This window comes from Podarcis raffonei, chromosome 8 (assembly GCF_027172205.1).
Source record: "Podarcis raffonei isolate rPodRaf1 chromosome 8, rPodRaf1.pri, whole genome shotgun sequence".
In the NCBI taxonomy this organism is placed as follows: Eukaryota; Metazoa; Chordata; class Lepidosauria; order Squamata; family Lacertidae; genus Podarcis; species Podarcis raffonei.
The window spans coordinates 91,564,565-91,590,442 of record NC_070609.1 but is presented as its reverse complement, the minus strand read 5'-3'; the positions used below and the strand labels follow the sequence as shown (position 1 = coordinate 91,590,442).

The window sequence follows — 25,878 nt, the reverse complement described above, 5'->3', positions numbered from 1 at the left end:
GGAGGGGCGGGGCCGCGGAAAGGTTTGCCGGAAGGGGGCGGGGCCAGGGGAGGATCCGCGGGCGCGCAGGAGCCGGGAAGCCGCGCTGCGCCCGCGCTGCCTCCGGATCTCGCGCCTGCTTCCGCGGTGAGTCCGGGCGGCGCTGCGCCTCTCGCGGGACTCCCGCTGCCCCCCTTGGCCGCTCCGCGCTCCCGGCCCGCCGAGGTCCCCTTGCGCGGATGAACCGGGAGGGGGGAGAGCCGTGCACTGGAGGCTCGTGGGGACGCGTTCGCTCGCTGGATCCGCGCATCTTTTAGAGGGGCAGTAACACCCACCGTCTGGAACAGTTACAGATAGGTAGCCGTGTTGGTCTGCCATAGTCAAAACAAATTTTTTTTTTCCTTCCAGTAGCACCTTAAAGACCAACTAAGTTAGTTCTTGGTATGAGCTTTCGTGTGCATGCACACTTCTTCAGATACAGAATCATGTGTGTATCTGAAGAAGTGTGCATGCACACGAAAGCTCATACCAAGAACTAACTTAGTTGGTCTTTAAGGTGCTACTGGAAGGAAAAAAAAATTTGTTTCGTCTGGAACAGGGTGACGTTGCGCAGGAGCCTTTGCTGTACTTTTTTCGGTGCCTGCTAAAAACATATTTCGCTTCGACAAGCCTACCCAGATATGTAGAATGTTGATATTATTTTAATCTGTTTTTAGCTTTTTATTGATCTTAAATTGTTTTTCAGTGTTACTGCATCCTGTACCTGTTTTGGTTTTATTCTTTTTGTAAGCTACTTTGAGTTTTTTCAAAATACATTCAAGCAGTATCTGAACTTTATGAAATAACTAAAAGCGAGTGAACGCAATAATTCTCCAGCGGAGCGTGGGTTCTCCTTGCCCTCCTCCCTCCATGAGGTCCTTCCAGGAACTGCCCACTGGCCCCCATCCCCATCTTGGCTTCCGCGAGGGCCCGCGGGCCACATTCCCTGCTAGCCAACTTCTGGGCCCGGGGCCAGTGGTGGGCGGGACCATAAAAGTGGGTGGAGCAACGAATCCTGGGAATTTACCTTTGTACAGAAAGACCAGCCTCCTCACTGACACACCCTTCTCCATCCCAGCCAAGCACAGGCCAGTTGCCCTGGGCGTTCAGGAACATGTTCCAGCCAGACACAGACTCTGCATGAGGAGTGTGTTAGGATGGGCAGAACTCTGCTGCAGAATCATTCTCAATTCCTTTGCTCAGTCTTGGATAGGACATTGCTGTGTTTTCCTTACTGCCTCTGCTCTTCATCTCTTAGCAGCAGCCTGAGACTCGGGTTTCAGTTGCAAGGAAAAGCTTCCTCTGCTTAACTATCTCCAGCAACATTCTAAGAGATAAAAAGTTTCAGCTAAGACTACTTTTCAAGATGCAAGAGAAAGACAGGTAAAAAGCAATATACGCCTGGCATATACGAATCTTATTATTCACTGGGAACATAGGAAATGGCATTATGCGATGTGACACTATTTGTCTCCCTAGTCCAGAGTTGTCTCTTCTGACTGGCAGCCCAAAAGAGCAACGCTATACCTGTCTACTCAGAAGTAAACCCCCATTGAATCTGATAGGTCTTACTTACAGGAAAGAGTCTCTAGGATTGCAGCCTACTGCTCTGCCCTTTTGTACAATTTCCCCTGCTTTTCATGGATGGGAAAGCTGTTGTCCTGAGCATATCCGTTTTGCAAACTTGCACCAGCAGGAAAAGTAGGATTTCTCTTGTCCTCTTGCTGGACAGCTGGGATTAAATATTGTGCAGGCAGGTGAGGGGCTTCTTTTGACATAACCGTTAGATTAAATACTATGTGGCAGGGATTCCATTTTTAACTACTATTTTGCTGATAGAAGGTTGGCCTGTCAAAATAATTCTGCATTTTATTTATTTAATATCTATTATATCTTATTTCATAAAATTTGTACACCGCCTGTTCATAAAAACCTCAGAGCTGTTTACAAAAGAAAAAACAGTAAAATCCAGAAAAATTACAACCCTACTTTAAAACAACCTGTGAACCTCCCTGAGATCTTCAAATAGGCAGAATACGAATTTAATTTTAAAAAATCTAAAAAGAAAACATACAAAAGATGAAATACTAAAGCAGATTAAAATTACCTCAGCTTTCTTAGCGTTTGGATAGGCTTGTTTAAACAAGAATGATTCTAGCAGGCACTGCAAATTGTGCAGGGGAGGCCCCGGTCCTCTTTGCCTCAGTCTCTCGATCTTGACTGCTTTCTTTCTTTTGGGGAAGGGCCTTCCTTCGCTAAGCCAATGATGTCGCAGTTTCCAGTGAAGAAGAAGAAGAAGCAGCGCTTGCGCCTGCCCAGCCCGCCAGCTCCCCTGGCGCATCCTGTGCGCTTCCCCAAAGTGGTGCTGTGCCTGGTGGAGAAGAGGATGGGAGCCACGCGCAAGGCTTTCCTTACCACTCTGGCCCGCCAAAGGGGTTTCCTCGTGGAGGATGCCAACAGGTAACAAAGGAGGTGGGCTCTCCCTCTGAAGAAGGAAGAGGAAAAAGGGGGCAGCCCAGCCTGGATTTTCAGGCCACAAATTTCCTGGGCACATTTTGTTCTGTTATGGTGCAAAAGTACTGCTCCAAAGAGCAATAATGTGGTAGCATGAGGAGGCCAAACTCCTGATAAAGTGGAGTGATGTGTGAATGGCCCTTCTAGGACAGTGACATGTTGCAGGACACCCCTGCCCCCCCCCCCGAAGCCTACAGTCTGGCAGTGGTGGAGGAAGAGGTGCGGACTGCCCCGGGTGACATCATTGAAGGGGGTGACAAAATGATAAAAATATGTCTTTTTTAAAAAATGAGCTCACGAAATTTTTAGTTCAGTCAGCAAATGTAACAAAATGCAGCTGGCACTGGGCACCACATTGCCAGGGCCAGCACTTGCCTCCCTACAGCTGAGGGGAAGGCGGCGGAGAGGCTCCATGCAGCTTGCCCCACCCCCATGGGTGGCTTGCCCTGCCCCATGCCCTGCCCATATGCCCCACGCCCGGCTCCAGGACACCTGCAACGCACCCGGCACCCGAGCGGCTAGCTACGCCGCTGCAGTGTGAAGGGGCCCTCTGCTTGCTGGGCTGGATTGACTGGGTTGGGTTTGCACAACGATGTTGCTCAGAGTCTTCTTTCCCCCTTCCTCCCCCCCCCCCATGTGGTGCTTTCCAGTGACAGAGTTACCCACGTGGTGTCTGAGGGCAACTCTGGAGATGAGGTGGTTGAGTGGCTGCTGAAGAAGGGGAGCCGCGGCATCGATGTCTTGGGGGGCTGCCCAGTGCTGCTGAACACCAGCTGGTTCACAGAGAGCATGAGTGCTGGGCGGCCTGCGGAGATTGAGCCCAGGCACCGTCTCCAGGTGAGGAAGGAACCTTGCAGAGCCTTGTCCTGGGTTCCAGCCAGATGCAGGTACACCAGGATTGCCATTGCAAGCTTTACAGTGGTATCTCCGGTTACAGACTTAATTCATTCCGGAGGTCTGTCTGTAACCCAAAACTGCTTTCGCTAATGGCTCCTCCCACTGCTGCCGCACCGCAGGTGCATGACTTCCGCTCGCATCCTGGGGCAAAGTTCGCAACCGGGAGCATCTACTTCCAGGTTAGCAGAGCTCGTAATCCGAAGCATTCGTAAGGAAGACGGTGTGTAACGAGGTTCCACTGTATTGATTACTTACGGAAACACCTTTCTAGGCCCCCAATGCACCTCACAACAATAAAACCGCCCTGCTCCTGTCAGTCAGATGCTGAGTTCCAGTGACTGTGTAGTCACAACAGGACTGCTGAGAAATTGGAGGTGGGGTTCTCAGCATACCTGGCAGGGTGTGTGTGGGGGGTCCGAAGTATAGAGGAGTACAAATGGTATTTAGGAAAAAGTCACCTAGGAGAGCAACCCCCACCCCATCAAACCTGCCTGTGAAGACTTGAGTTTTGTTGTGTGCGCTGCAATCTCTGAGAGCAAGACACTCCGTGGGTGCCAGCGCTTCCCTGGGTTTGGTAGAGTAGAGTAGGTTCCAGCCCCACGTTGGGCAAAAGATTCCTGCATTGTAGGGGGTTGGACTAGATGATCCTCATGGTCCCTTCCAAGTCTACAACTCTATGAATGTAGGTTGATGGAGACGGTGGTGTCCTTAGGCTACGTGCCTTTATTTACACATATATGCAACCTGAGCAAAGGATGGAGGGGTTCACAGCATGAAAACTCCAACTGAGAATGCTTTTTTCCTATTGGGTTTTAGGGGAGCTCCTAGTCATAACTTTGAGTCAAGCTCAGGGCAGGCAGGCTTGCCTCTGGGTCTCCAGCATCAGCCAAAACTGAGACACCCAAAACTAACTCCCCCTGGCCTATTGTTCTCCTTTGTAGGATGACCACCCAGCCAGGTGGGGGGGGGAGGGCAAATGCTTCCCCTCTGCTGGAAGCCTCTTCAGTTGTCACTATGGCAACCCATCTCTTCTTTGAGGTGCTGAGGAGGCCAGCCAAGAAACAGGTCTGGAAGGGACCCATGGATGTCATGACAGGCTAATCCCCCAAACCCATAGTGATAGGGCCGGCTGACGGCAACCCTGACCAGGAACTCTCTCTACTGCAACATTTCATTGTGAGTACCGCAGAGGAACAAGGTCAGACAAGGCCCTGCATTGTTTAAGACTTGCTCTTAACGGCGTTTGTCTAGAAAAGTTGTGTGGTGTTTTTTTTTTGGGGGGGTGATCTGTAAGTTAAACAGGGAGGTAGACAAAGTCTGCCCAGCACCATTCCCAGAGTGGTTTAACAATCAATTCCTCTTTCCAGGGAACCCTGGGAATTTTAGCTCCTGACAACTCTTGGCACCCTTAACCACAGCTCTCAGAATTAATTGGGGGAAGCCATGGTTGTTTAAGGCGGTATTATAGCACTTTAAATGAATGTGGCCTAGGAGTGGCTTGAGTACTGTCATTTTTTGTGCAATTAGTAATTCCTTACCAGAAAAACAGAGTGGAGGGTGCCTCTCTAATGCAATTTCTCTGTTTCTCTCTCCGCAAACACAGTTTCCCAATTTCTCTCTTCCTACCCACCCCCCAGTTTCTTTCTCGTGCTCTGTTGTGACACTACTAGAGTGTGACTAAGAGAAAGTGTTTGGGGAACTGACACTTATACAGAAGGAGGATGTAAAGTTTAAAAACTATTTTTAGTTACTGACTCTGAGCCCTTCAATGCAGGGGAGCTAAGTGTTCTGTCTTTCAGGTGGCTGCCCATGCAGAGACGCTGGAGGCCAGGTGCCAGGTGCCAGTTTATGCTTGCCAGCGCCGAACTCTGCTGGCACACAGGAACCAGACACTCACGGTAATAATCTGTTTCTGGGGACAGGAATAGTTTGGGCATCCCCTTGGGGTGATTGAGCAGAGAACAAGGCTGCAGGCACAGAGAGTGTCTCTGTCACACTCGTGGCAAATTATTTAATACTTACGAAAATTATTGCAGATAAATGCAGAAGCAGGAAACCAGAAGCACATGGAAAACATTTTGAGCCCATTGGAATGGATGAACAATAAGGGATGGAAGAAAAGCAGCTCAACCTAAACATGGCAAATCATAATATGGGAGAAGCTCTGGATTTCTTCCTTGCTCGCCCAGCTCCAACTCTGAGTAGGCCATATGGTGCAACCTCACTAAATTGCATAGCTCAGGTCTTGAGGGCCCCCCCATGATGGAAATAAAGGTTCCACCGCTTTACCAGCCTTGACGAGCAGCCTGACAGCCACAAAACAGGTGAAGAGTTTCCTAGGGCGGAGGCAAACAGCAAATCTTGCATCTACCTCCCCCTCTGCCTGTTTTTAAATCACCTTTGAAAATTTTTAGTGGGTATCTGGATGTTCCAGTGCTTCTGCTTATTGTGTGTGTTGCTGATTTGTTTATGTATTTTTTAAAAAACTTGTAAGTTGTTTTGAAGTGGCATGTGTCTTAAAAAGGGAGTAATAGTAATAATTTTATTATTTGTACCCCGACCATCTGACTAGCTTGCCCTAGCCACTCTGGGCAGCTTCCAACGTAATATAAAAACACAACAGAACATCACACATTAAAAACTTCCCTTTCCAGGGCTGCCTTCAGATGTCTTCTAAAGGCTGAGTAGTTCTTTATCTCCTTGACATCTGATGGGAGGGCATTCCACAGGGAGGGTGCCACTACTGAGAAGGCCCTCTGCCTGGTCCCCTGTAACCTCACTTCTTGAAATGAGGGAACAGCCAGAAGACCCTCGGAGCTGGACCTCAATGTCCATGCTGCCTGGGCTGAGGGTATCAATTCTGTTCAGAAATAAGTGGTCGGGAAAGGATCAGGTGCTAAACCTTTGGCATGTCAGGCTGTTGTTGGGGGCACAGGAATGGTAAAGATGGCAACCCCAAGTCAGAGGATCGCTATGTTCAAAGCTAGCAGGCCAGGGTAGACCCTTCTGCTCTGTCCTTCTCCCTGATGTGCTGGCTTTACCCATGTGGGGAGAGTCTGCCTTGATGAATAGGCGGCTGCATTCAGAAGCATGATACTTTGCATATGCAGTTGGTGAGATGGTCAGTGTTTGAACTTGCTTTTGCCAGGGATCCCCTTTCGAGAATGACCCTTAATTGCCTTTCCCTTGACAGGAAGTTCTGCAAACGATGGCAGAGGAGGCACACTTTTGTGGCAGCGAAGCCCGCAGCCTGGCCTTCTCCAGGGCTGCCTCTGTCCTCAAGTCCTTACCCTGGACAGTCAGAAGAGTGCAGGAGCTGCGCTCCCTTCCCTGCATAGGAGAGCACTCCAGGAGAATCATCCAGGTGATGGTGCTCCCTGAATCTTCCTCAGTTTCCTCCACAGCCTTGGCTTCTCCCTTCTGCCACGCTCTGCATGCCAGCAGAAGGTTTCTGTGGTGTTTACCCTCCTGTCTGGACTCAGTGTGTACCCGAGAGAAACGGGTTGGTGGCAGCGGGGAAGTGATCACAGTGGTGGCACAGGGATCAATAGACCATCAAACGTCCAGGGACCCTGTGTGATTGCCACAGTTTCCTTGCTGACTTTGCACCCAGAAGGAAATGTGACCTTCAGGCTGATAAAACTTCTCCACTTCTACTCCGCCCCTGTTCCCTAAAGGAATGCAGACCTCCCGGAGTGGCAGGGAAGGTTTTCCCAGCCCTGACGGAGCCGAAATGGTGTCTGTTCTGATGCCCTTGTACACCTCCAGGAAGCACCGTGGTTTAGCCTGCTACAGCAACTGGTTTTTGCCATTACCAGGACACAGGTCTTTGGATAATCTTTTTCCTAGACAGAATACTGGTATATTTCACCTTGAGTTGCAGCTGGTACTTCGTTATTCTTTGAATAATGTCTCTTCTGGTGTCTTGAGCAGAAAGAGTTCCATCTTTCCCATCAACTTCTGCCCAATCCCAACCCCCTTCTTTTTAACTGGAAGTGTCTGGAGTTGAACCTTCCACACGCCAACCTGGGCGCTGCAACTGAGCCCTGCTCTCTTCCAGAGTGTCAGAGCTCCATGCATCTTTTAGCAGTTCTGTGGATGGGGACCGTCATGGCTGAGACAGCTCTGCCTTTGTCTCCCCTGACTAGGAGGTGCTGGAAGACGGCGCGTCTGCGGAGGTGGAGCGAGTCAAGCATTCCGAGAGATACCAGGCAATGAAGGTGCGATGGCTGTTACCGAATGGCTTTTGGCCTGGTGTGGGTAACCTGTGGCCCACCAGAGGTTGTTGGCCTAGGGCTCCTGCCAGCCAGTATGGCCCAGTGGTTAGGGATGATGGGATTTGTAGTCCACCGACATCTGGGAGGCCACAGGTTAGCGATCACTGGCCTAGTGGTTACGGGTGGGTGTTGGGGAACATGCAGTGGCCCTTGGGCATGTGTTCTGTGCCCCTGGATCAGGGCTTTGTCTGTCTCAGTTCTGTGAGAGTAGAGAGGAAATGTTCCCTGTGGTGGGAAGAGTGCTGTTGTGCTCAGGTCCTGCTTTTTGGATTTCCATAGACATTTGGTTGGCCACTGTGAGAACAGAATGTTAGGCTAGCTGGCCTTGGGCCTGATCCTGCAGGCTCTTCTCAAATCAAATCTTTATTGTCGTAGTCAATGGCCAGCATTAAGAAAGCAAGTTGTTCCTGAAAAACCTCAGTCAGTGATGAACCCATCTAGACCATCTAAAAACATTTAAATCAATCCTCACAGTTATTAACGACATGGTTGCCATAACCAGTATCAGCCATCAAGTGCCTCGGTAAACGGGAATATTTTTAAATTTCTGATAGCAATGAGGGAGATGCAGCAGGGTGCGCATTGCACAAACATGGAGCCACCACCGAGAAGGCCCTGTCACAAGTCGGCGTCGGTCAGGTAGCAGCCAGAGGAGGTGCTACCACAATGCAAGTCTCTTTGTACATGGCAGGGCAATGCTAAGGCACATCCTTAGGCCTTTGCCCTATGCAGTGAACGGAATAGATGCCATTGAATGTGCTCCAGAATCCTTCCATCAACAAACTTTCACTCGGCAGGTTTTCACAAAGATCTTTGGGGTTGGGGTGAAGACGGCCAGCCGGTGGTATCAGGAAGGACTGAGGACGCTGGCTGACCTGCAGGCACATCGAGCAAAGCTGAGCAAGGAACAGGAAGTTGGTAAGTATCCATGCAGTAAGAAGAGGGACTTGGGAGTTAAAGGGGAGGTAAGGGTAAAAGGAGCAAGAGAACAACGTGGACGGATACTATGGTGGTCGGGGGGGGGCAGGAGGCTGTCTCTGTCTATGTCCTTGGCATGTTAGCTTGGCATGTGTTCATTCAGAGGTCTGCCCTGTCCCATCCCATTTCTCATCAATTTCATGTTGTTGGCATGTATATAAAAATATATCTACACACATGTTGCTTTCCTCATCGTATCAGCAATTTCATTTTAAAACCCATGAAATTATGCATTATTTTTGTACACATTTTGCCCTAAAGTATTCATAGTTTGAATATTTTAACATATAATAAGCACTCTAACATAAAGATCCACATTATTTATATATGCATTTTTGACCCAGGCTTTAGAAACTGACTTTGTGGTTTAATAGCTATAGTTGCTTTTTCTATTTTCATTTATTTTATTTTATTTTTAGAAAAAGGTAACTGGAGCTGATCCTGTTCCACTTTAGATGCCAAATATATATTATCAGTGAATCATAAGTTTTCACAGAAAATTGAAATTACTGAAAAGTGGTATAATAACTTGTCAATTTTTAAACAATTAAATCTCTTTGGGTTGTAGCCAACTAAATTTTACTCTGAGTAGGTCCATTGAAATGAATAGACTGAAGTTAGTTGCAATAATTAATTTCAGTGGGTCTCCTGGGTATGCCTAGCATTGCATACCAGTTGTTATTTCACAAAATAACACTCATCTAGTTTTTGTTAATTAGCAAAAGTATCAAACCAGAAGAAAAATACATATTTTGTTATTGTAAGATTAATTTGCCATTATTTGAGCTGTCAGATGCCTAGCTCTAGTTCTGGCTTGAGTACTTTGTGGAGAGTCCCAGATGTGCCTGCTTTGTGGCTGCCTTGGACCCTTTGCCCAGCACTGGCGTGGGCTCTTGCCTCCAGGGCAGAAGCAAGAAGTTGCAAGAGCCCAGAACACCATGCCTTATACCATGTCAGAGTCTGACCCCTTGGTCTATCTAGCTCAGTATTGTCTGCACTGACTGGCAGTGACTCCAAGAGGTTCCAGCAGGACCTTCCCTGCCCTCCCTGGGATGTTCTGCATGCAGTGCAGCAGCTCTGCCATTGTGTTGTGCTCCTTTCCTTACCTGCATTGGATGGACAGGTATCTGCTGCTTTCCTGCCTCCTTGCTTTTTCGTCCTCAAGTGCTGAGGGGCTCCTGAACACACCTGGTGGTGGGTTTCTTTTCCCCGCAGGGCTCCTTCATTATGACGACCTCAACACCCCAGTGGAGCGCTCTGACGCAGAGGCCATTAGCCAGGTGGTGCGAGACGCAGTGAGGCAGTGCTTGCCTGGGGCTTCTGTGACGTTGGCTGGTGGCTTTAGAAGGTGATGATGGGCTCTTGACAAACATGCTGGAAATCCTGTGCCAAGAATGTGCCAAGCTTGATTCTTCTCATTCCCAGGAGGTACTTCCTCCTGCAGTACTGATTCGCCCCTCTGGTAGAGCATAAGTCACTTTCAGAATCTGCTTATAAATGCCACATTGCAAGGAACTCTGGAAATTGCCCAGTAAAGCAGGATAGGGATCTATTGCAAATATTTCAAGCATGCTCTCAAAATGATGGTCCTTCCTGGGCATCTTGAGAGAGGCTAGGACTGGTTGTCTGTAGCATAGATATGCCTTGCCTTTGCTTCTGATGAGGAACAATTCAGGAAATGATGTTTGCAGTGGGCCAGGGGGGCCTGGCACAAAGTACAACTGTCACATTCCGATGAAGAAAGGAAAACAGGCATAAGTCCTCCTTTGCCATTCTTCCTTGGAGGCCAGCAGGTAGATGGGGTGTGCAGAAAGAGGAAGATGTGCAATCACGTTTTATTCAGTTGAGCATTTATTTAACCCAGGAAAGCAGGCCTGGTTCTGTTCTCACACTGGCTGCCTTTGCATGTCCCAAATAATAGTTCAGTGTGATGTTGATGCGCCACAGGAAGCCTTCCATTTCCACGCTGCCTCCTGCTTCCCACTTGTCCAGGAGGAGGAGATCAGGAGCTTCTGCCTTTCCTCCACCACAGCTTGCGATTTAGTCACACTTCAGGGTCCAGCTAAACAACTTGACAGCGATTTATTTTAAACAAGCCAGACCTGCTAACTTTGGGTGGTATTCCTATAAGTTTTACTCAGAATAAACTCACTTAAATTCATGACCGTGACTAAGCTAGGTCTATTAGTTCAAATGGGTCTACTGTGAGCAAAACATACTTGAATGACAGCCCATGGTTTGAAGTTGACCTGTGTTGTTGGACTACAACTCTCATCATCCCTGACCATCCCTGATCCTGCTAGCTAGGAATAATAGGAGTTGTAGTCCAACAACAGCTGGAGACTGAAGTTTGCGAAACACTGGCACAGTGAGCCTATGGTTAAACAAAAGCCAAAGCCTCCATATCCCTCCAAGCCACCCAGGAGCAGAAGAGTGAGCAAAGAGGCTCCCAGTGCTCCTTCCCATGGCATTAAGCTGTGTCTTAGGATGACATGTAAACATATCCATTAAATGAGCAAAGATTTGCCATGTGGCAATGAGCAAACCAGGCTAGTTCTGACTTGGATTAAGTCTAGGCTTAGATGATGTGCGCAGCAAGAAAATAAACTGGAGTCATTGTCCAGAGCTGGACTGGACGGAACAAGAGAGCGCAGCCTGTTTTGCAGGGGCTTCCTCCCGTGAGAGAGGCGGCTTCCTTCTGCCTGCCTTCCCGTGACTCAGTGGTTCCTGCTATGTCTTCCCTTACAGAGGGAAACAAACCGGCCATGATGTTGACTTGCTTCTCACACACCCTACGGAAGGCCAAGAAGTGGGACTGCTGAAGAAAGTCATCAGCTGGCTGGATAAGCAGGTTGGAGCAGAGTTGGGTAGCCCAGGGGTAGCCCAGGGGGGAATATGGTGGGGAATCATAAGGATTACTGGGAAAGTGGCATATGGAACATTTCAGAGACTCTCAAAGCAGAGGTAGCACAGTGACCCTCTAGATCACAACTCCCATCATCCCAAACCACTGGCCATGCTGGCTGGGAGCTGGCGTCTGACAGCATCTGGAGGGTCGCAGCTTCCCCCATGCCTGTCCTAAAGCCTTGATATTGGCAATTCCCAAACTGTATGGGAGGCTGCATGGGAGTGGGGAAATTAAGGGATTGACAGCTGCTGTGAGTGCTAAGTGCCGGCCCCTTGCATCTCTGCAGGTTCTGTTGCTCCAGCATTCCCTTATTCCTATCAGCTTCCACACACTGGGTGGAGTGGGGGGGTGTGATTCTGTTGTGCATTGCCAACCCAGGAGGCTGCTTGTTGCATTTCTGCAGGAGTCATTGTTCTGAGCATGACCGTGTGCGTCCAAATCAGAAGCTTCAGCAGGAGCATAGAATCACAGAATTGTAGAGTTGGGAGGGACCCCCTGGAATGCATAGGGTGTGGGGACTTCTGCAACACGAAAGCCTATTTCTGCACCTTTTCTAGGTGCAAGTGAGATACATGCCTCGGCCATCAGGTGTTCAGAAAACCCTTGGCCGTATAAATGCTGAGTGGTGTGACTTTTGCATTCTGCTGCCCTGTCTTTCTAGGGCTTCTTGCTCTATCACAGCAGCCGGAGAAACACTTTCCAGGCTCTTGAAGACCCGGAGCTGGGGAGCAACAGCAGTGCAAGTACAATGGACCATTTTGAACGATGTCTCTCCATTTTCTGCCTTCACTTTCCTGGGGGTGTTCAGATCGGTGCCGGGGCTCAGAAGCCTGGTGGTGCAGTGACAGGTTCTGGAGTGTCCAGTTTCTGGAAAGCTGTGAGGGTGGACTTGGTTGTGACTCCCTTCAGTCAGTTTCCATTTGCTTTGCTTGGCTGGACAGGCTCAAAGGTGAGTTCAACAGGTATCTTGCCTGGGATTGGAGTTTTCCATCATGGATCCTGGTTCTGTATTTCAATTTGCATCTTCCTTTCTTTTTCAAAACTTGGAAGGCCATAACACACTGTAAAGAATCCTTACAGCAGTTAGTAAATGTCTCAGGCCAGCACTAGGAACTGCATTGGAATCACCACCTCCTGCTTTCGGGAGCCATTTCTTAGCATTTTATACAAGGCATTTATACCCCACTGTTTAGCCAAAAAGGCTCCTAGATACGTAACATTTCTCCCTAATTCTGGGTAATCTTTACATCGGAAAGGGACTGTGTAGTCCACTTGCCACTGGTTGCAAAAGATCTAGTAGAATTGCATGCTCTCCACAGAAAGCATAGGGATGCGGGTGGCGCTGTGGGTAAAACCTCAGCGCCTAGGACTTGCCGATCGCATGTGTCAGTGCTGCCCGAGGTCCCATCTCACAGAAGACCAACGCTGCTTCGTTCTTTAGTATAAAAGTCTTTATTGAAGTTCAGTTTCACTTCCACACCCGCAGCGTGCAACGCTATGTCTCTAACTTTAGACCGCCGAAGCTCCGTCTGAATCTCCTCCCCCCTGACACCAGTTTAAGACTCTAGCCTTACTCCACCTCTTCCTCTGTTCCTTCCTCCTCTGGGTCCGCCTGCCCGTCGGGGTCTCACCCTTCCTAGACTCTTCTGACGCTGAGTCCCCTGACTCTTCCCCCTCCCTCCTTCGGGCTTTAGGACCTGGCTCCCAATCCGGGTTTTCTGCTGTCCCGCGCTCCTGCACATTTGAACTTGGCGCGCGCGCGCAGCCTCCCACTTTCCTTCTGACCGTTACACTTGTGTCACTGCTCCCTCCTTCGGGGAGGCTAGCTGGACCTGACCTCCCCTCCGTTTCCCCACTTTCCGATGGGGGCGTGGTCAGCCCTGACTCATCTTCTCTCCCCGCTGGAGGAGAGGCTGGTCCTGACTCATGTGACTCTTCCCCTCCACTGCGCTCTGGTGGGGGAGCTGGTCCTGATCCTCCGCTGCTCCCTTGGGAGTCCCCGCTGGCCCCTTGCTTCTGGTGCGTCCCCCCTGGGACCCCCCCTTGCCCTTACCATAGGCACCCCCTTCTGGGAATCTTCTGATTCGCTGGAGAAGCTCACGGAATCTCTCGGGTCACTGTCATACTCCCCTACGCTCCCCTCGGATTCCTCTCCTTCGCTCTCTATTTGCTCTCTCCCCTGTGCTTCTGCTCCTGAGCCTCTGACATCCATCCCCCCCTCGAAGCCCCCCCCTTCCCCCCTCCCCCTCTTCGGGTGTGGGTTTCGGGTGCTCCCGTGCTGTGGGTGTGAGTGCGGGATGCCGTTCTCTCCCCCTGGTGTGCAACCGTCCAGCGGGATCAGGCCCACCCGCAATGGGCTCGTCGACGTCAATTTCCTCTGCTTCCATTTCTCTGCTGTCGTGCTCGAATCCAGGATCCTCCCCCAACACGTCCATGTCCTCCCCTCCTCCTGGACCCTCGGGTTAGGCTGTGTGTAGGGGCCCCCTCAGCAGTTCCCTGCTCCACCCCACCTCTGGTTGAGTGTCCCACCAATAGGAGCGGTCTGTGACAAACCCCGAGAGTGACCCCTCCGGGGAGCTTGTTTCTGGCGTCGGCTCCTCCGCTGATGAGAAACCCTGGAACGTGCTGGCTGACAGTGTGGGTGGGAAAAGCCAGTCGTCGAAATACTCCGCCGGCATGGGTCTTTGTGGGAAGATCGAATGGAACTCGTCTTTGAGGTAATGCTCCTCCACGGCATAGCATTGTACCCACTCGTTGGCGCTGGCCGGGGTACCTTCCCTGGCGAGGAGATATTCAACTCCCTCTTCCCCCCATCTCGAGTCCAAAATCTCCATGACTTCGTTGCGTGGCGTCGCCCTCTGTGATCCCTCCCCTGTTGGCGATGTGCTACGTGGGGCTGGTGTGTCCCCTGGCGCCTGAAACCTGTGAGGTGCCTTGTAGGGTGTGAGCACTGACCTATGAAAGACTGGGTGCATTCTGGAACCCTCCGGGAGTGTCAACCGGAAGGCCACTGGATTGATTTGTGCCGCGACCTGGTAAGGTCCCAGCTGCTTGTGCCCGAGCTTCTTCTTAGCTAACGTTCTGGCCGGCACTGCCTGGGCTGCTAACCAGACCCAGTCCCCCACCTGGATGTCTTCCCCGACCCTCCTGTGCCTGTCTGCCTGCATCTTGTAGGCGTGTTTCGCGAGTTCCAAGTGCCTTCGGAGTTGCTCGTGGACCTCCTGTAACTCTGCTGCTAAGTGCTCTGCCCCCCGTGGCTCCCCCTCCCCCTTGGTCTCTAACCCCGGGAAGGTTCTGGGATGCTGCCCATTGTTGGCGAAGAACGGTGTCACCCCTATAGACCCGTGCTTCGTGTTGTTGTAGGCAAACTCGGCCAGCGGTAGGTAGTCCACCCAGGTCGAGGGCTGTTGATTAGCGTAGCATCGCAGGTACTGCTGCATGATGGCGTTGACCCTCTCCGCTTGTCCGTTGGTCTGCGGGTGTCGTGCCGACGCTAAGTTGATCTTGACGTTCAGGATGCCCAGCAGCTTCTGCCAGAAGCTCGAGATGAATTGGCGGCCCCGGTCGGACAGGATGGACCGCGGCAAGCCGTGAGCTTTGAACACGTGGTCTATGAACAGCTTGGCGGTCTGTTCCGCTGTGGCCACCTTCACGCACGGAATGAAATGCGCCATCTTGGTGAACAGGTCTACGACCACGAGTACCGCTGTTTTGCCTCGCGAGCTGGGCAGATCTGTAACAAAGTCCAGGGCCACTTTCTCCCACGGTTCGAGCGGCGTCTGCAGCGGTTCCAGCAGACCCGCCGGCTTCCTGTGTACCGGTTTGGCCCTTTGGCAGGTGTCACACCTGGAAACGTAATCCGCGACTTCTCCCATCACCTTGGGCCACCAAAAGTCCCTGGTGACTAATTCCGCCGTCTTGTCCTTGCCGAAGTGCCCAGCGCTGGGCGCGTCGTGTAGCTGCTGCAGGACTGTCGCGCGGAGGTCGTCTCCCGGTACGTAGAGAGCCCTTTTGCGGAGGAGTAGTCCGTCGCGTATCTGGAACTCGTCGTCCTTCGCTGTGCCGTTTCGCACCTCCTCCATCTTGGATTGTGCAAACGAATCCGCCTGCAGCGCGCGACGCACTGCGTCCAGGTCCACGGCGGCTGAAGCGCACGCCCACGCTTTTGGTGCGAAAATGTGTTTGGCCGCTGCCGGTGCCGCTTCCTCGAGATACTGCAGCTTCCTGGATAGCGCATCCGCCATGACGTTGTTGTCTCCCGGGATGTATTCTATCCGGAAATCGAAATCCGCAAAGAACTCCGCCCAGCGGATGTGTCTCTGGTTCAGGAACCTCGCCGTGCGCCAGTACTCCAGGTTCTTACGGTCCATGCGGACCTGCACTGTGTGTCTGGCTCCGACAAGGAAGTGCCGCCACACCTTGAAGGCTGCATGAATGGCCAGCAACTCCCTGTCCCAGATGGTGTAGTTCTGCTCCGACTTGCTGAGCTTCCTGGAGTAGAATGCGCACGGTCTCCAGTCCCCTTGCGGATCTTGCTGCAACAGGACCGCCCCCACCGCTCTGTCCGAGGCGTCCGTTTCAACCCTTATTGGTTTGCTGGGGTTTACGTGTAGCAGCTGTTCTTTGGACGCGAAGAGACGCTTGAGCCTCCGAAAGGACTGCTCCGCCTGGTCCGTCCAGGTGAACTTCTTCTTCTTGGAGCTGAGGGTGTCCGTGATGGCCGCCGTCTCCTTCGCGAACCCCTTGATGAACTTGCGATAAAAGTTGGCGAAACCGACAAACTTCTGGACCTCCTTCCGATTGCGCGGGCTCTTCCAGTCCAACACCGAGCGGACCTTGGCGCTGTCCATGGCGAGTCCCTTGTCGGACAGCTTGTAACCCAGGAAATCCACCTCCGTCATGTTGAACTGGCACTTCTCCAGCTTGGCGTAAAGTCTGTGCTCCCGTAGTCTCTGCAGGACCTCCTTGACGTCCTCCTCGTGAGTCTCCTGCGATTCCGAGAAGATCAGGATGTCATCTAAGAAGCAGACGCACTTCTTGTAGAGGAGTCCCGCTAACACGTGGTGCATGAAGGCTTGGAAACAATGGGAGCCATTTTGCAGACCAAACGGCATGACTCGGTATTCATAGGTGCCTAAAGGCGTAAACATGGCTGTCTTCCACTCATCGCCCTCCCGCATGCGTATAAGGTTGTACGCCCCTCGTAGATCCAACTTGGTGAAGATCCGTCCCTTCCTCACTGTCGCGAGCAGGTCGTCAATCTTGGGCATGGGGAATGCCGTGGGCTTTGTCCTGGAATTGATGATCCGATAATCCACTATGAGCCTCCGTTCGGGCGTGTCCTTCTTCTTCACGAAAAACACGGGACTGCCCCCCACTGCTTTGGATTCCCGGATGAATCCCCGCTTCAAGTTGTGATCTATGAACTCCCTGAGTTCTTGCATTTCGTCTTCAGACATGGAATACAGTTTCCCAGTCGGCAGCGTCGCCCCCGGCAGGAGGTCAATCTTGCAGTCGCAGGGCCGGTGGGGAGGCAGCTTGTCCGCTTCCTTCTCGCAGAAGACCTCCAAAAAGGCCTTGTACTTGTTGGGTACCGCTTGTACCATGCCTAGGTGTAGCTGCGGTTCATCCCCTTGCCCCTCTTCTTCCTGGCAGGTCTGGACGCAGTGTTCTGCGCAGTAGGAAGAGCAGAAGGTCAATTGCCGCTGGTACCATGCTAATGCCGGGCTGTGCCTATCCAGCCAACTCATGCCCAACGCTATGGGCGTGTCCGACAGGTGGGTGACGTTGAAGCTGATGACTTCGCGGTGGTTTCCAATTTGCATCACCAGAGGCGGTGTTTGCTGTACCACCTCTCCTCCCAGTATCTTCCTGCCATCTACCGTGACGACATTTAGGGGCATCGTGGCTGGCAGGAGTGCTATGCGATGCTGCTTGACGAAGTCCACTCCTACAAAGTCTGCATTGCTACCAGAGTCAATGGTAATAGGGACCTCCAGGGTGAGCCCATCGGGCAGCTGGAGCGATGCGGTGAGTTGCACCACTGGTTTGGGTGGGAGGGGGTCTGTGGGCTGCAAAATCTCTGGGGACTGCTTCACTGACTCGCCTGGTTGAGCCCCAGTGCTTCTGTTTCCAACCAGGCTCCTTCGTTTCCCTGCAGCTGTTCCCCTTGCTGAATTGCTCCTTTTACAGTTGCTGAGGCTGCAGTGTGCTTCTGGATCCTCTGGGGACACTCTTTGGCCATGTGCAGTGCACTGTCGCAGATGTAACACTTCCTGCTCCCTCTAGGAGCCTTCGCCTTGACTGCTCCTGGTGTTTGGGCTCTGCTTGCTGTCTGAGCCCTGGCACCACCTATCTCCATTGGCTCTTCTCCTCTCCCCAGCGGGGGTGTGGAGTGCGCGCGCTCTGTCTCTCTGGGTAGGAAGGGAGTTGTTCTGGCTGGTGTGTTTGCCCTACGTCCCTCCTCCCTGCTCCAAGGGCGGTCTTCTAAGCGCACTCCTATTGCGAGCGCTCTTTGGACTATTTCTGTAGTGCTTTTGGGTCTCTCTCCCCTTGCCAGCTCATCTTTCACGGCCCCATTGAGCCCCTCCCAGAACAGATCCCTGACGGCAGCGGATTCCTTCTGCCAGCCCAGCACATTTACTAACGCAAAAAAGCGTGAGTGATATTGTCGCACCGTTGCTTTCCCTTGCCTCAGCCCATGCATTTCCCTTCTGGCCACATCTACATCTACCGTTGATTTAAAACAAGCATCCATAGCTTCAATAAAAGCACTTGAATCTTTGAGGGCGGGATCATTTTCACGCAATAAGGTCCGCAGCCACGATTTAGCTTGCCCATGCAGATGAGTTATTATGAAGCCCACTTTCTCCTCCTCATCTCTAAAGTCTTTCCGAAGCAAATTGAGCGCGAAAACTATGTCTGCTCTGAAGTTAGGATACTGCTGCAGGTTCCCATCGAAGTGGGCTACTATGCTGCCCCCCCGTTTCCCGAGGCCAACTCCCTCCGGCTTGGCTCCTGGCAGCCCCTCCTTGTCCCAACGGTCCCACCTGGCTTGCAGATCCCGGTAGAGCGCTGCTGTTTCTTCTTCTCTTTTCTTTGATGCTGCTAATTCTGCGTAAAGCGTTGAGACTGCATTCTGCAGTTGCTTCACTTTCTCCTCTGTAGTCATCTTTGCCTATCTTCGTGAGCTTGCAAAACACCAAGTTTTGCCCCTCGCTGCGCCAACTCACGCTGCGAGGGTTGAATACTTTTGGGGACGGATCTTACTGTCAGCGCTGCCCGAGGTCCCATCTCACAGAAGACCAACGCTGCTTCGTTCTTTAGTATAAAAGTCTTTATTGAAGTTCAGTTTCACTTCCACACCCGCAGCGTGCAACGCTACGTCTCTAACTTTAGACCACCGAAGCTCCGTCTGAATCTCCTCCCCCCCTGACACCAGTTTAAGACTCTAGCCTTACTCCACCTCTTCCTCTGTTCCTTCCTCCTCTGGGTCCGCCTGCCCGTCGGGGTCTCACCCTTCCTAGACTCTTCTGACGCTGAGTCCCCTGACTCTTCCCCCTCCCTCCTTCGGGCTTTAGGACCTGGTTCCCAATCCGGGTTTTCTGCTGTCCCGCGCTCCTGCACATTTGAACTTGGCGCGCGCGCGCAGCCTCCCACTTTCCTTCTGACCGTTACACTTGTGTCACTGCTCCCTCCTTCGGGGAGGCTAGCTGGACCTGACCTCCCCTCCGTTTCCCCACTTTCCGATGGGGGCGTGGTCAGCCCTGACTCATCTTCTCTCCCCGCTGGAGGAGAGGCTGGTCCTGACTCATGTGACTCTTCCCCTCCACTGCTCTCTGGTGGGGGAGCTGGTCCTGATCCTCCGCTGCTCCCTTGGGAGTCCCCGCTGGCCCCTTGTTTCTGGAGCGTCCCCCCTGGGACCCCCCTTGCCCTTACCATAGGCGCCCCCTTCTGGGAATCTTCTGATTCGCTGGAGAAGCTCACGGAATCTCTCGGGTCACTGTCATACTCCCCTACGCTCCCCTCAGATTCCTCTCCTTCGCTCTCTATTTGCTCTCTCCCCTGTGCTTCTGCTCCTGAGCCTCTGACAGCATGGTAGGCAGTTCGAATCCCCGCGGCGGGGTGTGCTCCCGTCGTTCAGTCCCAGCGCCTGCCAACCTAGCAGTTCGAAAGCACCCCTGGGTGCAAGTAGATAAATAGGGACCGCTTACCAGCGGGAAGGTAAACGGCGTTTCCGTGTGCTGCACTGGCTCGCCAGATGCAGCTTGTCACGCTGGCCACGTGACCCGGAAGTGTCTGCGGACAGCGCTGGCCCCCGGCCTCTTAAGTGAGATGGGCGCGCAACCCTAGAGTCTGGCAAGACTGGCCCGTACGGGCAGGGGTACCTTTACCTTTACCACAGAAAGCAGATGTGAATTAAAAGGAGGTGAGAACAGTTAATCTTTCAGAGACCCTGCAGACACACTTTTGGTGGGTATGTGCTTCAGGTTTAAGAGCCTTACAGAATGAATGAAATTCTCATGCAAGCCATTTGGCAGGGACTGCCTTAACAACCCATCTCCTTTCTTTCTTTTCTTTTTTTTAAAGATATTTATTAAAGTTTCAGAAAAAGTTACAAAAGTAAGAAAAGAAAAAAAGCAAAAAATACAAAATACAGAAAAAATAAAAACAATTAAAAATAAATCAATCTTTCCATAGCTTGTCTTTCATTTACTTGTTTCCCTGACCTCCTCACACCTCCTTTTTTTGTATTCCAATTCAGTTAGTTAATTCAGCAAATCCTTTCCCTCTTTTTTTATCTCAATCTTTTATCTTAAAATATTACAACTTTACATTTTCACCTGATTAACAATCCATTTTTACATACTCCTTTGTAACATTACTGCTAAAACCACTTAACTTCATTCCGACATCATTCTAACATTCATTAATTTTACAGTATTTCTGTAAATAGTCTTTAAATTTCTTCCAATCTTCTTCCACCGACTCTTTTCCCTGGTCTCGGATTCTGCCAGTCATTTCCGCCAGTTCCATATAGTCCATCACCTTCATCTGCCATTCTTCCAGGGTGGGTAGATCTTGTGTCTTCCAATGCTTTGCAATGAGTATTCTTGCTGCTGTTGTAGCATACATAAAGAAAGTTCTATCCTTCTTTGGCACCAATTGGCCGACTATGCCCAGGAGAAAGGCCTCTGGTTTCTTCAGAAAGGTATACTTAAATACCTTTTTCATTTCATTATAGATCATCTCCCAGAAAGCCTTAATCTTTGGGCACGTCCACCAAAGGTGAAAGAATGTACCTTCATTTTCTTTACATTTCCAACATTTATTATCGGGCAAATGATAGATTTTTGCAAGCTTGACTGGTGTCATGTACCACCTGTATATCATTTTCATAATATTCTCTCTTAAGGCATTACATGCCGTAAATTTCATACCTGTGGTCCATAACTGTTCCCAGTCAGCCAACATAATGTTATGTCCGACATCTTGTGCCCATTTTATCATAGCAGATTTCACCATTTCATCCTGAGTATTCCATTTCAACAGCAAGTTATACATTCTTGATAATATCTTAGTTTTGGGATCTAACAGTTCTGTTTCCAATTTTGATTTTTCCACCCGGAAACCAATTTTCTTTTCCAAATTGTAAGCCTCCCTTATTTGATAATAATGAAGCCAATCTCGCACTTTGTCTTTTAGTTTCTCAAAGCTCTGCAATTTCAATTTATCCCCTTCTTGTTCCAAGATCTCCCAATATCTCGGCCATTTGGCCTCCATATTGAGCTTTTTCTGAGCCTTCGCTTCCATCGGTGATAACCACCTTGGGGTTTTATTTTCAAGTAGATCCTTATATCTTATCCAGACATTGAACAATGCTTTCCTGACAATATGGTTTTTAAATGCTTTAAGTGCCTTGACCTTATCATACCACAAATATGCATGCCACCCAAATACATTATTGAAACCTTCTAAATCCAAAATGTCTGTGTTCTCAAGAAGCAGCCATTCTTTCAGCCAGCAAAATGCAGCTGATTCATAATAAAGTTTAAGGTCCGGCAGGGCAAATCCACCTCTTTCTTTTGCATCGGTTAATATTTTAAATTTTATTCTGGGCTTCTTGCCCTGCCAGACAAATCTAGAAATATCTCTCTGCCACTTCTTGAAACAGTCCATTTTGTCCAAAATTTGCAATGATTGAAACAAAAACAACATTCTTGGCAATACATTCATTTTTATAGCAGCAATACGGCCTAGCAAGGAAAGCTTCAAATTTGACCATATTTCTAAATCCTTTTTCACTTCTGACCAACATTTTTCGTAGTTATCTTTAAATAAATTCAGGTTCTTAGCAGTCATATTAACCCCCAGGTATTTTACTTTCTTGACCAGTGTTAAACCTGTCTCCTTCTGAAACCTCTCTTTCTCAATCGGTGTTAGATTTTTCTCTAGAACCTTAGTTTTTAGCTTGTTCAACTTGAATCCTGCAACCTGACCAAATTCTTGAATCAAATCCAATACTCTTTTAGTACTAGATTCTGGCTCCTGTAATATCAGTACTAAATCGTCTGCAAATGCTTTCAATTTGTACTGTTTGGCTCTGACTTGTATACCTTTAACCAATTGGTCCCTTCTGATCATATTTAAGAGAACCTCCAGCCCAGAATGAAACCTCTCTTTCTCAATCGGTGTTAGATTTTTCTCTAGAACCTTAGTTTTTAGCTTGTTCAACTTGAATCCTGCAACCTGACCAAATTCTTGAATCAAATCCAATACTCTTTTAGTACTAGATTCTGGCTCCTGTAATATCAGTACTAAATCGTCTGCAAATGCTTTCAATTTGTACTGTTTGGCTCTGACTTGTATACCTTTAACCAATTGGTCCCTTCTGATCATATTTAAGAGAACCTCCAGGACCGAAATAAAAAGCAATGGGGAAATTGGGCAACCTTGTCGTGTCCCTTTCTCTATCTTAAATTCCTCCGTCACCACATTATTAATAATTAGTTTAGCCTTTTGTTCTGAGTAAATTGCACCTATACCATTTCCAAAACTTTGACCAACCCCCATCCCCTGAAGATTCTTCTTCATAAAACTCCAAGAAATATTGTCAAAGGCTTTCTCCGCGTCTACAAATATCAAAACTGCTTTAGTATTGATGTTCACTTGTTTTTCTAAAATATTAATTATATTTCTCGTATTGTCAGACAGATGTCTGCCCGGGAGAAAGCCTGCTTGGTCTTTATGTATCTCCTCCACTAGTACTTTCTTTAATCTTTTAGCCAGAATATCTGCAAAAATTTTGTAATCCACATTAAGCAGAGATATAGGGCGGTAATTCTTAAGTTGTGTCTTCTCAGACTCAGTTTTCGGTATAAGTGTAATATAAGCTTCCTTCCACGACTCTGGTGCTTTTTTCCCTTCCAAAATTCCATTACAAACTTCCTTTAATGGTTGTATTATCCAATCTTTCAAGGATCGATAATATCTTGAAGTTAGGCCATCCGGTCCTGGAGATTTACCCAATTGCATATTCTGAATGGCACCTTCTACCTCCTGTTCAGTTATTTCATGGTTCAGCATTAACTTTTTTTCTTGAGAGATTTTTTGTAATCCATTTATTTTCAAGAATTGATCTATGTCAATTTCTTTCTGTGGCCCTTGTGTATAAAGTTGTTTGAAATACCTCTGGAAACATTTTCTAATCTCCACTGGATTCTGTATATTCTTTCCTTCCACTTCCAAATTTGTAATAGTGTTAAGTTTTTGTCTTTTTTTCATTTGCCAAGCTAACAATTTCCCACATTTATTAGCCAATTCAAATGTCTTTTGTCTCATCTGTTTAATTTTCCACTCAATTTCCTGGTTCATCATTTTCATGTATTGTACTTGATGTAGCTTTATTTCTCTCAGAATCTCTTGCGACTTTGGTTTCGCTCTCAATTTCTTCTCACCTTCTTTTATTTTCTCCAAAATTTTATCTTTTTTCTCATTTTGAGTTCTCTTCTTTATTGCATTCTGTTGTATCAGAAACCCTCTCATAACCGCTTTGCTTGCGTCCCAGATTATTCTTTTTTCAACACTAGTATTCATATTTATCTCAAAATAGTCTCTCAAAGTTTTTTGGGCCTTCTTAGTCACTTCTTCGTCTCTAAACAAGGTGTCATTCATCCTCCATCTGAAGGAGCCAATTGGTGTTAGTTTCATCTCAACAACCCATCTCTTTTCTTCTCTCCTCTTGGCTACGTCCCAGAATTTTGAGCGCGACCTCAGGCGCTACTCCAAGCACGAGAAGAAGATGGCCCTCAGCAATCATGCCCTTTATCACCTGGAGCAGGTACACGGCTTTTGACAGAGGAGCATCAAGGAAGGAAGGGTCTTTCCACCTGGGTTGCCTGTGCCTTTGCGCCTGGTTTATCCTTATAGAACTGGGGAGAGGGGCATTTGGGGCTCTTTTATAGAACAGGGGTCTTCTGTTTGTGGCCCTTCCTCATGGGCCAACATCAACAGGTGGGTGGGGCAACCTGTCTGTCAAATCACATGATGCCACATGATTGACAGGCTTGTCCTGCCCACCTGTCATCCCTTGTGCAGGGATTGCCAAAGTGGTGGGGAGGGCAAAAGAAAGGAGCACAGGCAGTGGATCTTGTGCTTTGCCTTGACTTGCAAAACACCCCTCTGATTTCTCCCCCCACCCTTATGCTTGGCAGGGAGGGGAGGGAGCGAGGAAGGGCCTTTTGCAAGGGGACTCCTTGTGCTTTGCTGATGCTTGCAGAAGGCACCTTTCTTTCTGCTTGCCTTTCCATCCCCAGTAGGGAAGTGGTGCATGCAGCCAAACTGAGCAGGATGTAGCCCCTGCTAAATCGTTTTGGCTGCAAGTGCCTGTTTCTGCAGCAAGGGCAGAATTGAAACCCTTTCTTCCTTCCCGTGATATCAGCTGGTGGGACAGTGAGCAGGGATTGTGGAAAATTACCCCTCCCCATTTTTCAGGAGTCAGTCCTGAGGAAAAATCTGTACCTGCTGCCCTGCAGGAAATCTTTGGGAGAAGAAAAGGCTGAGGAGCAAACCCTGCACAGATCTGGAGTAGAGTCCCTAAGAGGGTTGGATGGCGCCTTGGACGCCTCCTTCCGGCTGGTGCCAAAGGTTTTGCTCTGCTTTCCTTTAGATGGCATCAGAGAGGCCGGGGGGGGGGACGGGTCTTGCTGCTTGGGCAGCCCAGGACCTCCAGACATACTGCCCAGGCTTGCGCCCTGCAGAGGTCACTTCAGTGCAGCTTGACTTCACCCCTGGAGGCACACTCCATTGTCTCTTGAGACAACACTGGCATTGCTGCAGAAGTTTCCCTTTGTTTTTTCCAAAAAGGCCGGTTTCCAGGCCTTTTCAACAGCTTGTGAAATGTCACCAGCTGGGACGGTTGTCCTCTGCCTCCAAGGTCGGTGGCAGCAATGCTTCTGGAAACCACTAGAGGGCGGCAGGCTCTTGTGCTCAGATCCTGCTTGTGGGGTTCAGACAGGCACCTGGCTGGCCCTGTGAGAAGAGGGTGCTGGACTAGGTGGGCCCCTGGCCTGATCCAGGAAGGCACTTCTTACACACTTAGACAAGGCGAGGGGTGGAGAAGACTTTCTGGCTGTTGGGCTCCTAGTCCTTTACCATTAAGCGTCCAAAGTAAAAGCATTGCCCTTTCTTACAGTTCCTGAGACAGGAGTGACACAAATTCTGCAAAACAAGGATGTTTGCATGCAATCTCTTTGAGATGCATAATTTGTGCAGCTTGCAAAGTTTGGTGCAAAATTTTTGTGGTGGTTTTGTGTTTTTCAGAATGGAGTCTGCAGAGCCCTACCTAGTGGGCGCAGGGAGAAGGTAGGATGTGGAGGAAATCATTTCAGCCTCTGGTTAATTTGTTTATGTGTGTGTCTTTTAAACCCCCTTCAGAAAACATTTTTGACCGCTGCCTCTGAAGAAGAGATTTCCCAGCATTTAGACTTGGAGTATGTACCCCCAGAAGAGAGAAACTCCTGATTTCTGCCATGCAAATCACCTACTTTATCCCACGGAAATCACTGGCCCATCCAAGTGAAATGGGAAGACATTCCAGCTCCTCTGAATTGCCTTGCACTCTTGCTGTTGGAACAGGAGAACCTCTTGCCTTTTTACACTGATTTCAGAAACAGGCCTGTTGGATCAGAAACCTGTGTGTGTGTGCGCGCGCGCGTGCATGCGCCTGGGTGTCCTATTATTTGTTCATGGATTTTAAGGAAATAAACAAGCACTTTTTTCTGTGTC

General features: G+C 49.6%; 1 protein-coding gene across 4 annotated transcripts; it reads left to right on the top strand.

Moving 5' to 3' along the window:
* Window positions 1-53: 53 nt before the first annotated feature.
* On the top strand, window positions 54-25,878 carry POLM (DNA polymerase mu). Of its 4 annotated transcripts, none has more exons than XM_053401591.1 (12): window positions 54-126; window positions 2,262-2,478; window positions 3,183-3,369; window positions 5,229-5,327; window positions 6,623-6,793; window positions 7,578-7,649; window positions 8,504-8,624; window positions 9,900-10,032; window positions 11,433-11,535; window positions 12,254-12,541; window positions 23,849-23,932; window positions 25,528-25,878. In XM_053401591.1, exons 2-12 carry the CDS (start codon window positions 2,282-2,284, stop codon window positions 25,612-25,614), a joined length of 1,542 nt encoding a protein of 513 aa, XP_053257566.1. In that variant the 5' UTR covers window positions 54-126; window positions 2,262-2,281; the 3' UTR covers window positions 25,615-25,878. The 4 variants fall into 4 exon arrangements, with proteins under 4 accessions (XP_053257566.1, XP_053257567.1, XP_053257569.1 ...); XM_053401592.1 differs by lacking the exon at window positions 54-126 and adding an exon at window positions 24,970-25,027 and having other exon boundaries at window positions 2,084-2,478; XM_053401594.1 differs by lacking the exons at window positions 54-126; window positions 6,623-6,793 and having other exon boundaries at window positions 2,084-2,478.

Coding starts and splice junctions, on each gene's coding strand:
- POLM (XM_053401591.1), top strand. CDS start 2,282: ATGATGTCGCAGTTTCCAGTGAAGAAGAAGAAGAAGCAGCGCTTGCGC. Junction 2,479..3,182: donor CTCGTGGAGGATGCCAACAG/GTAACAAAGGAG, acceptor GGTGCTTTCCAG/TGACAGAGTTACCCACGTGG. Junction 10,033..11,432: donor TTGGCTGGTGGCTTTAGAAG/GTGATGATGGGC, acceptor CTTCCCTTACAG/AGGGAAACAAACCGGCCATG.